Below are 13,338 nucleotides of genomic sequence, written 5' to 3'. Positions count from 1 at the left end.
CCCTAGCATCCACCCTAGGCACACGATCCTATCGGATCCCTGACTCGATCTATAGAAGGGAGGAGTGACGAGATAGATAGAGCAGATTTGGATCAGAGAGTGGGACAGAAGGGACCGGATATCAGAGTGGGATAGGCGGGACCTTGCAGCCACGCACCGCAGGAGAGCAGATATGCAACCTTCGGGATCAGTATGGGAGGACCCGTTCTAGCCCCGCACTGCAGGAGAGCAGATATGCAGCCTTCGGGATCAGTTTGGGAGGACCCGTTCTAGCCCAGATGAGGTGATGGAGATTGCCACCGACTATTACACGCGCCTTTTCAAGCAGGAGACAGCTTCAGCTAGAGAGCAGAGATGTAGACAGTAGATATGGGATCACATCCCCTCCCTCGTCACAGAGATGGGACGCTCCCTCCTAGCCCCCTTCACAGAGAAGGAATTAGAGGAGGCTTTCCATACACAGGATAGGCAGAAATGCCCGGGGGAGGATGGCCTCTCTAAGGCCTTCTTCACTACCTACTGGGAAGTGGTGAAGGACCCCCTACTGAGGGCCTTCCAGGAGATTTTCACTTCAGGACAGATGCCAGGTCAGTGGCCTATAAGGCACTGGCAAAGATGATTGGTAGGCGACTATGCCCCGTGCTTCCAGATATCATCCATGACACATAGACAGACTTTGTCCAGGATAGGAGCATCCTAGACAATGTATTTACCTTCTTTGAGGCGACAGAGTGGGATCAACACACTGGGCGGAGACTGGCCATACTACTCTTGGATTTCGAGAAAGCTTATGACAGGGTGGACTGGGATTTCCTAGAGGGCACCATGGTGAGGTTGGGATTCCTCTAGGCTTGGATTCGTGGGGTCTCCGCCTTGTACAGATCGGCCACTAGCAAGGTTCTCATAGGCGGAAGGCGCACAACAGTGGCCTGCTTGCATGATGGACATTAGCTGGTGGGCTAGTGCCGAGGTCCCACACTAGAGCATTATCTTTTGAGCCCCTCCACAGTGGAGGGCTCCAAGAGACGTGATCGAGTGGCCCCTGGCATAGACGGCCCATTTCTATCAGTGTACGGAGTCACAACTCTTAGCATGGCTGATAGATGGATTGATAGTACCACCTGGAGCATCTATCACCCCTATGGTCCAACCGAGGGCCACCATGGGGGACTGGAGTTCGCCGTCCAGACCTGCGGCAAAGCATACCTGTATGCCCCATAGTTTCTCATCCTCATCAGCAGCCTCCACACCGAACAGATGTCTATTCGGTCAGTCGCAAGTTTCCCCATGAGCTTACACCTTGCATCCTAGAATGTGAATAGTCTCTGCTACAGTGGGGCACGTGGTTCTAGGAAGTTGATTGTTCGGTAGGAGTTGCACCCTGCCCTTGCCGGACGGATCAACATTTTACTTCTACAGGAGCACAAGCTCACTCCCTCCCAGGCCCAGCGGGTAGGAAAGGTACTCTAGGGCAGCTCGCACACTTACTGGGAGCACGCCATATGTGCCCATGGCAGGAGTGGAGGCGTATGCACCTCTATTGGCCCGAGTCTCACCGCTTGTGTATGAGACCACAGGACGATAGTGGCAAGGAGGGTTCTATGGATCAGAGTGGATATTGGGGACTCGTGCCTTGGAGTCCTCAATGTCTATGCCCCTACGAAGGTTAGTGCACACATCACGTTCTAGGTGGAGATCACGGATGGACTCCCAGAGGTGGACTCCCGGATCGTTGGAGGAGACTTCAACAACCTGGAGGCTTTGGAGGACCAACAAGGCAGAGGCAAAAACTATCAGGCCATGACCGGGGAGGAGTAGGAGACATAGGAGGTATTTCTATTGGCAGTAGGTGCACGTGATGCCTGGAGAGACCTTGCCTTCCATAGGAGGGAGAGGTCGCTGGACTTCTCTTGGGGATACAGGCGGCTAGGTGGAGCCTTGCTGGAGCGGTTGGACATGTTTTATATGGGAGAGTGGGGAGGCTCTCGTGGAGGCCAGATTGGGAAGTTGGCAGGCACCACGTTGTTTGATCATTGCCCGGATCTCCTGACACTAGATCCCCCAGCATTTGCCCTAGACATTCGATCCTCTAGGATCCCTAACTTGATCTATAGAAGGGAGGAGGTGGCGAGACAGATAGAGCAGCTCTGGACTAGGGAGTGGGGTAGGAAGGACCGGATTGCAGAGGAGGTTGCAGATGTCCTAGCCAAGTCGAGTAGAATCTACCAAGAGGCAGCCATACAGGCCAAGCAGCAGAACTGGGAGGAGGAGAGAACGCTCCGGCGGGACCTTGCAGCCATGTAGAGATTACTACAAGAGGCACAAGAGGATCCCATCCTCCACACACAGGAGGTGCGAGCGCGAGCAGCCATTGCTGGCCTAGAGGAAAGGCACTCTTAGTTCTCTTTCCGCACCTCAGCAGCTTTCTGGGCACGGAAAGGGGACACGATGTGCACGGAGTTTTTCCAGGTGCACTAGCCTCCCACCTTAGGAGAGCAGATACGCAGCCTTCGAGATCAGTATGGGAGGACTCGTTCTAGCCTAGACGAGGTGATGGAGATTGCCACTAATTACTACAGATGCCTCTTCCAGTAGGAGACAACCTCAGCTAGAGGACAACGATGTAGGCAACAGGTTTGGGATCACATTCCGTCCCTTGTCACAAAAGAGATGGGACACTCCCTCCTAGCCCCCTTCACAGAGAAGGAACTAGAGGAGGCTTTCCATACACAGGACGGGCAGAAATGCTCGGGAGAGGATGGCCTCTTTAAGGCCTTCTTTACTACCTACTGGGAAGTGGTGAAGGACTCTCTACCGATGGCCTTCCAGGAGATTTTTACTTCAGGACAGATGCTAGGGAGCCTTTCCGTAGGCCTTGTTAGTGTTCTCCCCAAAGGGGGAGACCGATTGGAGCTTTCCGAGTGGAGATCGATCACCTTATTGTCGGTGGCCTATAAGACACTGGCAAAGATGATTGGTAGGCGACTACGCCTTGTGCTGCTAGACATCATCCATGACAGACAAACAGGCTTTGTCCAGGATAGGAGTATCCTAGACAATGTATTCACCTTCTTTGAGGCGACAGAGTGGGCTCAGCACAGTGGGCAGAGACTGGCCGTACTACTCTTGGATTTCGAGAAAGCTTATGACAAGGTGGACTGGGATTTCCTAGAGGGCACCATGGTGAGGTTGGGATTCCCCCAGGCTTGGATTCGCAGGGTCGCCGCACTTTACAGATTGGCCACCAGCAGGGTTCTCATAGGTGGTAGGCGAGGGGAGGAGTTTCGGCTGGAGAGATCAGTTCGGTAGGGCTGCCCCCTGGCCTTGTACCTGTTTCTACTCTTTGCAGAGGCGATGTCTCACTTCCTCAAGTCCCGTGTGAGCGGATTACGTGGCCTCCGACTTCCTGAGAGAGAGGAGACTGAGTTGCTAGACTCAGAGTATGCAGATGATACATCACTCTACATTGAGGACCATGAGTTGATGTTGGAGAGAGTGAGGCTGGCTCTTAAGGTGTTTTATTCCGCAGTGGGAGCGAAAATCAACTGGTGAAAGTCGGTTGGTTTCCTCATAGACCCGAACTCTAGCATGGAGTGGGACGTCCATCTAGGATTTAGATGAGTGAGTAGATGGCAGACCGTCTGGTACCTAGGGTTCTAGGTGGGACTCAACATCATTTCCGCCCAGCAATTTCTTCCAGTCCTCGATTCTATTCGGAGGAAGCTGACCTACTGGAGCATGGATCGCCTCTGACTAGCCGGCCGAGCCCTGGTGGTTAACCAGGTCCTCCTAGCGATGGCTTGGTACATCGCCTCGTGTTGGTGCTTCTCCTCGTCCTGCGTAGTGGAGCTTCACCGCCTAGTGTGGAACTTCATTTGGTCCGGATTAGACAGCTCCAAGGATTCCCGGGCCAAGGTGGCGTGGGCCATCATACGGCATTGGTCAGAGGGAGTGCTTGGGATCATAGACCCAAAGTTTCAGAGTATGGCCCTCTTGGGCAAGCTAGTTGTCCGCAACCTCACACCGGGAGGGCGGACCTAGAAGGTCCTATTGCTGCAGGAGAGTCTTCAGGATTGTAGATCGAGGCTTGGCGGTGAGTGGAGGCCATCCCTGAGATGGATCTTCATGTCAGCCCAGATTACCCCTCCCAGATCACCTTTCCTATGCAGCTTACTCCGCATGTGGCAAGGCCTCCGTAAGGCCCTAATCCAGAGCTCCCCAGGCTACCAGGAGGAGATAGAACATCAGTTGGTGATCTGGAACCCCCAGGTCAAAGATCAGGAAGGGGCACAAATTGGCGAGCGCCCCCACATCCAGTGGGTTGGTTGGGAGGCCCGCCTGGCTTGTATCATCAAGACATGGCGGGAGGTGTACAGGATGGCGGACGAGGAGGTGCTGCAGCGAGTATCATGTTGCCAGAGAGGAGTGGAGTTGAGGCGAAGGGAGATAGACGCAACAATATCTCCGGAGTGGCTTGCTTCCCCGATACGAGTGCTGACAGAGCTCGGGAAGGTATGGGTTGCCATGTTTTCATTAGCAAGCATTCCCCTACAGGTAGCAGGTAGAGTGGGCGGCGCCCCACAAGGGACTTTCTTCACCGTTCAAGAGGGGGGGCGTTTGGCCCTTGATAGAGGGCAGCAGGATCAGGGGATAGCTTCCCTTTCGTAGAGGAGGATTTGGGTGGTGGGCCTTAAGGGGAAGACATGGCGACTGGACCCCTATGTTTTCTGGAAGGAGCTCAGGGAGTGGCGCCTTTGGATCTGGGAGGGCAGACCACTTGATGAGCTGGAGTGGGATCCAGGAGAGTGGCTATGGCCGACCATTGCAGTTGCCAAGAAGCCATCGAGGTTCCTGGAGTACACTCCCAGGATTGGTAGACATGTACTGATGCAGGAGGATATAGATTGGGTGCCATCATGTAGCAGGCACTGGGTGGAGCACAGCATCACAGAGCCGTTCTGACAGGCCTTTTGGCGCCGCCTATGGGATAGCTAGAGGTCAAAGAGGGTATCGTATTTCTCATGGCTGGTGGCACATGGAGGCTTGGCGGTGGGAAGTTGGCTTGCCCAGATGCAGAAGGAGGGAGGTTTTAAGCGTTGCACACGGCAGCCTCTCAAAACCCCAAAGCACTATCTTTGGTCATGTGAGGAGGCGCAGCTCGTGTGGAGAAGAGCAATGCCGCATCTTTCGCCATACAGCACCCAGCCTTGGATGTATCTCATGGGGAGATTTTTGCTGGTAGGCAGTTAGCTAGGGCCGTCACCTTCTATATGAGGCCGGGATGCAGGACACGATATTCATCATTGAGGCAGGGTGATGGGCAGTGGTCAGCTGGAAGGCTCTACCCATCCGCCAGGTACTGGAGCCCATAGCAGACCACTCTGAGGCATGGGAGATCATAGGGAGTCTTAATGGATGGCATATTTGGAAGGCACGGTGTCAGGAGACTTTCGGCGGAGAGAGACTTTTAGCACAGGCGACCTTAGCAGAGCTTTGGACCTCCATCATCCACTCCCTCCGCAGCCGTTGGGATTAGGTGCAAGGCGAGTCCAGGGCTTGTCAAGAGTTCCGTGGGCATTTCATGCATACCTGGGGCAGCCAGGACCTGTTTTTCGTGATGCAGGCAGACAGCCCCAGATGGCGATACACCCCCCCTCCATGGCTTCTTGCCCCCATCCCCCCCAGACCGCCCTGAGAGGCTTGTATACATGATGTATTTGTGTTTCTGCATCAGCTCCAGCTAGTCTGTTGAGCATGAGCACTCCGTTGTAATAATATAATCAGCCACATTTTATTTGCAAAAAAAAAAAAGAAGTATGTAAATTTACACATTTACAGAATGAACCATAAACCCATATTTAAAGTCACACACACACTTATACATAAAAGAACTGATTCATGCATCTCTAGCTGATCATGCCAGAAATAAAATGAACTTAAAACATGCCAAGCCATCCGTTAGAAAAGTAGGTAGCGATTAGTGATAACAGAAAGTTGTAGCAGAGGAAAAAGGGGGGTTAGCTTGGGAGAGTTGCTACAATAGGGTACGGGAAGCTAAAAACCCTGCCCCCAGAAAAAAAAGAAGCCCACCCACCCACCCAAAAACAAAAAACCAAAACCCCCGAATGAGTGTTTGTACTATAAGCTACCTCCTATGTGGTGTACTCTTAAACAACAAATTGTACTCTTATGATGTCTGTCTGCAGTCTGAAGCCTTTGTGGATCCTTAATTGTTAATGTGTGGCATTTTAAAGACTAATCAGTCTCATAATCAGGCTTTCTTTTGTGGTTTTCCCACAGCTCATTGCAGCTTACAAACCTGGAGACGTTGTTGGAGAGATAGGAGTGCTCTGCTATAAACCACAACCTTTTACTGTTCGAAGCAAAAAGCTTTCTCAGCTTCTTCGTATTGATCGTAATGTATTTTTGAGCATTGTCCAAGGAAATATTGCAGATGGCCAGATCGTGATTGACAATTTTTACCAGGTCAAAAATGAGTTGGTGTTTGAAACACATTTCTACAGACTGCACGGTTGTCACACCATTCCCTGTCTTGAAATCTCTAAATGTTAACATAGATGAGATCTGTGCTTTTACAGTTTCTTAAAAGTTCTAATATTGGGGTGATGTTAAGTCTTTCAATTGAGATTGAAGCAGAGGTGGTGATGGGTATGACATCGAGCCTGTGTTTCCTTGCATCAAAAGGAAACAAGGAACTGCTGGATCGATTTTTGAAAAGAGGAAGTGATCCGAATACCAGTGATTACTGTGGCCGCACACCCCTGGTTTGTAATAGCTCCTAGTAACATTTTCCATTACTGTTTAGATCATGTTGACGTAGCAATGATAAGCATCCCAGATCCATATTTCTGGCATACGTATTTTTGGATACAGCATATTGCAGCAAGCAATGGATGTCAGGAGTGCATAGAAGTTCTGTTGCATTATGGAGCTGATCCTAACATTGAAGGTGTGTAAAACTATATATACCCATTACCTAATAAGATATGTTATCCAAATGTTTTGTTTTCTCAGTACAGAGATAAATATAGACTTTGACACAGCATTGGAAGATCTTTTTCTTTATAAAAGTAAGAGGCTTGGTATTTTGATTCCCCAGCCCATGCAGATGCTGCTTCTCTGGTCCCACCTTCTTTGCAGCCTCCTAACAGTTTAACAAGGTGGGTGCAGGCAGCACTGATTTGGACGGTCCCAGAGTGTCAGGAGGAAACTGACAGAATTATATCCTCTAATGTCCAGTGGGATGCTAAGCTGTGTCTCCACATAGATCCATCAGAGTCCCGGTTTGAATAGTGGCTTCTAGCCAACTCCCAAGCTGCCATCTACTAAGGCACATCTAACTTTAACATCATCATTGGTTGATGGTCCTAGTTAAGTGTGGGCTTTTGTGGTCTGCAAGCAGAGGGGGAGCTAGAGTGTGCATTTGTCAGGTAACTTAATTGACCCACCATACCACTAATATGCTACTTTGTCCAGTATCTCCTTGGACATGCTGTACATGAGAGTTGCATGTTGTCAAGAGTTCACCCCTCCTTTGGAGGTGGGAATCTTCGTGACTCATCTTAGCATTCTCTTGTGTTCTCTTATCTTAGTATTCTCTTGTGTTCTGCACAGCAATAGCACCCTCCCCATGGAGATGATTTGAGTGGTTGTTACCCCAAGCTGCCTACTTTTACATGGCAATAGAGGCATGAGTGAAGGCTTGGTTGATGAGTCATGCTATGCACCTCCTACCATGCTCTCTTGGAGGAGACAATGTCACTCTCTAAAGCAGCAGCCAAGCATCCCTGCATGGTGCACAATTTACCCTCTTCCTCCTCTTCAACTACATTGAGGAAGAACCTGTTTGGACTCTACAATTTTCCACGAGTGTACATCTAGTATTGTGGAATATTAACAGTCTTCAGCTCAGTGGAGCACATGGTTCCAAAAAGTTGATAGTTTAGCATAGGCTCTCCTCCTCTCAAGCTAGCCACATCAGGAAGGTACTTCAGGAGGCTCATTTTCCTTCATGGAGTACTTTGATCGGACCAAGCCTCTAGTTCTGTATGAGAGATCGTAGGACCGTTGTCAGTGTGGACCATGTGGGATCCTTATCTTGTCACAATGTTTTGTATGCATTGAAGGTAGATCTATTGGATATATCCACTATAGAGACTCTCTCCAAGATCTAGCATGTTTCCCTAAACGTGACACTGCCCCTGACATGCTGCTGTTCTCCATCCTTGCCACCTACCACGCTGACTTTCAGGTCCCTCTTGCTCCCCATGCTGTCTTGAACATGCGCATCTGCTTCATCCCCCATGCTGTTCACCTCCACCAACCCACACACCACCACAACAACCAAAATGTCTCTCGCTTTCTTCTCCCCCCCTCATGGAGTTCCATCTGCCATTGCTTGCTTGTTACACGTGTGAGCGCCATACCCAACAAGAGGTGCTAGCTGCTCATCTAAAGTAATGTCAATCCCCACATGGCATCCAAGATATCTCACTATGGTCCTGCAGGGAACCCATGTGAAATCCTCATGCGGTCGCCATTGCAATGCCTAGTGTCACATACCCAAAATCCATAGGACTAGTGCCAATTAATTTAGGCATGTGCTGCTCTACAAAGTATCTCCATGGCCATTACAAAGGCCTTAAAGTTACTTTCATCCCCATCTAGATAGGCTGCTGTTTCATCTGCAAACTCCACATCAAGAAGCTCCTCAAACTCAAGGATGCGTAACTTGGTGCCTCTGATACCTATAGATCTGTCTCTTAAGAAGGTGCTCATGGCCTCTGCTACAAATGAGAACAAGAAGGGGGCTAGTGGACAGCCCTGTCTAACTGATCTCTGAATAATGAATCTGTCTCCTTGTGCCCCACCAATCATAACCTTGCTATTCCTATGAGCCACTACTTTGGAAATCCCATCCTTAGCATTGTGCCCTCATTCCCAATCGATATATGCCTTCTCATAGTTGAGAAGGAGCACAATCAGGTCATGGTTTCTACATTGAGCCAAAGCTGTGGACTCCTAGAAAGTGAAGATGCTGCACTCTTGTTTTAAACCTGTCTGTGTGGGGTGTATAATATGTGGCATCAATGGGGCTAATCTAAGACTAGTGATAGTTGAGATGGGATGATCCCTCCTTTTCCCTTTTAGTAAGGAGGTGGTTTTCTAGGCTTGCCTGTCACATGACAGGTAGATATGCCTTGGAGTTGATGGGCTGTCTCGGACCTTTTTCTTCGCCTACTGGGAGGAGGTGAACAATCCCCTGCTGTGAGAATTTTAGGAGATCTTCAGTTCAGGATGGATGCCAGGTAGCATGTCAGCAGGCCTAGTCAGTCTCCCCCCCAAAGGGTGAGACCACTTGGAGCTGTCCTAGTGGTGGTCGATCACCTTGCTATGAGTAGTCTATAAGGTGTTAGCAAAGTTGATCACCTTGCTATTAGTAGCCTACCAGATGCTAGCGAAGATGATTGGTATCTGACTCTTCCCTATTCTCCTAGACATCATTCATGAGGCACAGCTCCGTCCAGGATAGGAGCATCTTGGACAATGTGTTCACCTTCTTTGAGGCCATAAATTGGGCTTAACAGAGTGGTTAGTGGGTGGGAGTGCCCCTTCTGAACTTTGAGAAGGCCTAGGACAGGGTTGATTGGGACTTCTTGGAGGGCACCATGGCATGGCTAGGCTTCCCTCAGCAAAGGATTAGCAGTGTCTGCACCCATGAGGATGTGTTCCAGGGAGTCACTTCTATCTCATTCCTGGTCAGCTCTTGAGCATGATAACCACACCAAACTTTGTCAGAGAGAGTGGATCAAGGCATTGTCTTACTTGAGAGTTGATAGTCAGTATCATTGCTTGGTTTATTTGGAATGCCAAATGTAGTTATTGTCTTAGTTGGGAGTTAATGGTTGGTATTATTACTTGGTTTATTTTGACTGCAAGATGTATTCATGCTATAGATATACTGGACAGATCCTTTGCAAAGACTTTCTCAAAGATGTGGCCTTGTCACCAGAGCTGATATAAATCTGACCGGGCTAGTGTTGCAGGGGCCTATGGGCTTAAGCATTTGTGCATTTGTCCATCTTTGCATGTTTTATGAAAGTAAATATTGCCTTTTCTCACTCTGAGGTTGATCGAATTCATTGTTCTTTGAGAAGTTTGTGTTTATTGCATTTGGTTGGCCCTCTTGTCTTCACATCCTTTCACTCTGATATGTTAAGGAAGCCTCATTGACATACAGTACAATAACTGTGAATAGAAGCTGATTCTGATGCTCTTCTAATCTTCAAAGTTGAAATTGTGAAATATCACTTGGTTTGTTGCATATTGATGTAAGGGTTGAGCAAAAATATATATTGCTAAAGAAAAAAAGGGGTTAAGAAGGGGAGCAGGGAGAAAAGAAGGGGGGGGGGGGGGGTTGTTTTCTCAACTCTACTAAGCATTTCTAGACATACTTGGACGTAAAGAAGACAGTTTTGAAATCTTGTATTAGTGGTCTTTTTTTGGTATCTTTTGGCAGATAGTGATGGAATTGTTCCCCTTTGGGAGGCGATTCAAAGAGGTCATAAATCCACTGCTGAATGTTTATGGAATCATGGAGCACGTTTGACAATGGAAAAGGAGGGAGACTATCTATGTAAAGCAATTGAACAAGGGGGTTGTGAAATCTTGCAAAGTCTTTTGAGCTTTGGAGTAGACATCAATAAAACAAATGTAGATGGTTCAACCGCACTTCATATTGCTGTGATGTCAGAAAATCTAGAAGCCGCAAGCTTCTTGATCGGTCATGGAGCTAACCCAGAGAAAGTGGACAGTAGGGGTGTGACACCCATAAAGCTGGCAGAACAGTTGAAACAGGAGGAGATGGTCAAGCTTCTTCGCAAGGATCTGTGCTTTATACGTAGAGGCCCTACAGAGGATGCAATGAATGGTAGTGTTGTGCAAGAAGGGGGTAATTCCGTGGGGATGCCTTGCTTACCCAGTAGCAATAAAAACAACGTGGTTGGAAATGCAAGGATGCTGAAAGGGAAGGGTTCACACAAAGAAGCTAGTGAAGCTCATTTTGACAATTCGTTGATGAGGACTGTCTCTGCCTGGTCAGGGAACTATGAAAAGGGTGCTCCTACTAGACAACACTCATCCGTTCGTGTGATGATATACCGTTATTATCCCAAGCACAAGTTAAATCCAAAACACTTGGGAAAATTGATCAACCTTCCAACCTCGCTGCAGCAATTACTTCAGCTTGCAGGTAGAATGTGTGTGTGTGTGTGTGTGTGTGTGTGTGTGGTGGTGAAATGCCTCTCGTGTCTAACTTCCGCTGTTCTCAATCAGGTGCTGAGTTCGACTATAATCCAGTGAAGATTCTAAGCGAGAATTTGGCTGAGATTAACAACATAACAGTAATTCGAGACAATGACCAACTATACGTAGTAGACCAGGAAGAGCTTAATCGGATCCTCGGGTAGTGAATCCAACAGTTCGGTCTCCTGTATAGCTTGCTCTAGGGACAAGGTTTTGTTCGCCCTGCACCATCTCTCTCTCTCTCTCTCTCTCTCGTACAATGCAAAGGTATTGTCTGCACTTTCGCACTGTTGATATGGGAGAAGACTTCTGGGCTGTGAACAACTTCAATCTGACTATACAGAAATAATGTGTAGAGAAGATCGTTAGCCATGATGAGAACTTAGTGCTGTGCACTCTTGTAAGCTAGCACTACTAATCTGAAACTTGCAAATACTAGGAGAGCGAATCCAGAAACGTTGCACCCTCACTCCCCAAGAATTGCAGTGAAAAACGAGAATGTACATAGTAAATTTGACCTTTAGCTTTGGTGACACTTTTTTTGGAAGACAAATATGTAGGAGAATGGCTGAGAATTGGTCAATCAATCAATACCTCAGCACATTAACAAAGAGAGAAGAGTGGTTGGATGAGGAGTTTAAGAAGATTAAGAGGAAAGTCTATGGGTATTTTTTAAGAGATGGGTAATTGTGGAAACATGCTAAAAAGAAATAGGGTATGCTATTGCGAGTTTTGAGTGACAAAGCTTCACAAGTAAACATTATGCATGAATTTCATGAAAGCTTACGGGCTGGCCATAGAGGCGTTTGGGGTACTTTAAAATGGTGTAAGAAAAAACCTACCATACCAGTAATCAGGTTTAATCAAGAAAAGGCATATCCACAAGTAATTACGTTAAATCATAGTTGGAAACCTTTAGGTTTATGCAATTGAAGAGATTACCTCCCACAAATTTCGCGCGAAGAATAGAAGGGCATCATTCCGTGACTTAAGTAGATACAAAGTGTTAAGTTGTATATCAAGGGTAAATAGAATGGAGAATATACATTAAGCTTAAATAGAGCGAAAAATATATAGACCATATAAATAAAATGAAGAATGTTAAAGTCAAGTATAGAGAATAGTACATAAAATGTTCTAAATCTTGATGTAATCCCTTGTAAATTTGACAAACGTCTCTTTGAAATGATCTCCACATATCAAGGCTTACCAAAATGTCATTGCTAAGATGCCAATCTTCCCCCTTGCCATCCAAAAGAAAAAAAAATGTTGAACTACCATGAGGGTGTATGAAATACAGATGGTCATTGCTCAAATTAGGTTAATATAGTTGGCTTCATGACATAATGCCTCTTCTCCAAGTACACAACTAATTTCAAGAAAACACAAAAAGAAAGATGTAGTAGTCATCATGTCTCCAATAAACATCAATTAATGTGATGAAATCTAGTAGATCTATCCAAGAGTGTGTACCAATTGATAGATAGCATATCCCTATTGCAATACTAACAAAATATGGTCAATATTTTTTATAGCTTACTAACACGGCAAGCTACTAAGTTTGGAAGAACAATTGTATCTATGGATAACCAAGTGAATTGTTGACATGTGAGATTTCATCAGTTGGTATTGGACAATAAACTTTTGCAATCTAAAGTACACTTATAACTAGCCAAATTTAGATACATCTATAGAAAAGAGGAAACTATTTCTAGAATAAGCATTTCAAATTGAATAAATCCACGACTTGAATCTTGATTTGGGTCCTCAATCACAATTGGCATAATCATCACATCCCATCCCTTCCCATCCAAAGTCAAGATTTTTACCCTTCTTTGTATTTAGTTCAATTCACTTTGTTTGACTATATATCCTTGTTGACCCAAGGATAATAGCTAAACCTTTCCTTTATCCCCTAATATAGGTTCATATCACATGATCATCAAATGTATGTGAACTGGGTTCCTTGTATGGACCTTTATTACTTTTATAGGTTGGCCTTTGAATTGAAAT

At 47.0% G+C, this 13,338-nt stretch overlaps 1 protein-coding gene across 4 annotated transcripts in view; it reads left to right on the top strand.

Moving 5' to 3' along the window:
• LOC148026139 (potassium channel KAT3-like) overlaps nt 1-12,004 on the top strand; it is a 120,841-nt gene extending 108,837 nt beyond the window's left edge. For 3 of the 4 annotated variants that reach the window (XM_087693415.1, XM_087693416.1, XM_087693419.1), the window contains 5 exons: nt 6,301-6,486; nt 6,600-6,785; nt 6,895-6,970; nt 10,541-11,272; nt 11,356-12,003. In XM_087693415.1, coding sequence (XP_087549541.1) covers nt 6,301-6,486; nt 6,600-6,785; nt 6,895-6,970; nt 10,541-11,272; nt 11,356-11,489 — 1,314 coding nt within the window. In that variant the 3' untranslated portion in view covers nt 11,490-12,003. Of the gene's footprint in view, nt 1-6,300; nt 6,487-6,599; nt 6,786-6,894; nt 6,971-10,540; nt 11,273-11,355 lie in introns of all 4 variants that reach the window. The other variant, XM_087693418.1, reaches the window with a different exon arrangement.
• Nucleotides 12,005-13,338: the final 1,334 nt, after the last annotated feature.

This window comes from Lygodium microphyllum, chromosome 14 (genome assembly GCF_053477565.2).
Source record: "Lygodium microphyllum isolate KBCC chromosome 14, Lygodium_microphyllum_v1.1.10, whole genome shotgun sequence".
Taxonomy (NCBI): domain Eukaryota; kingdom Viridiplantae; phylum Streptophyta; class Polypodiopsida; order Schizaeales; family Lygodiaceae; genus Lygodium; species Lygodium microphyllum.
This window is presented reverse-complemented; position numbering and strand designations above follow the sequence as displayed.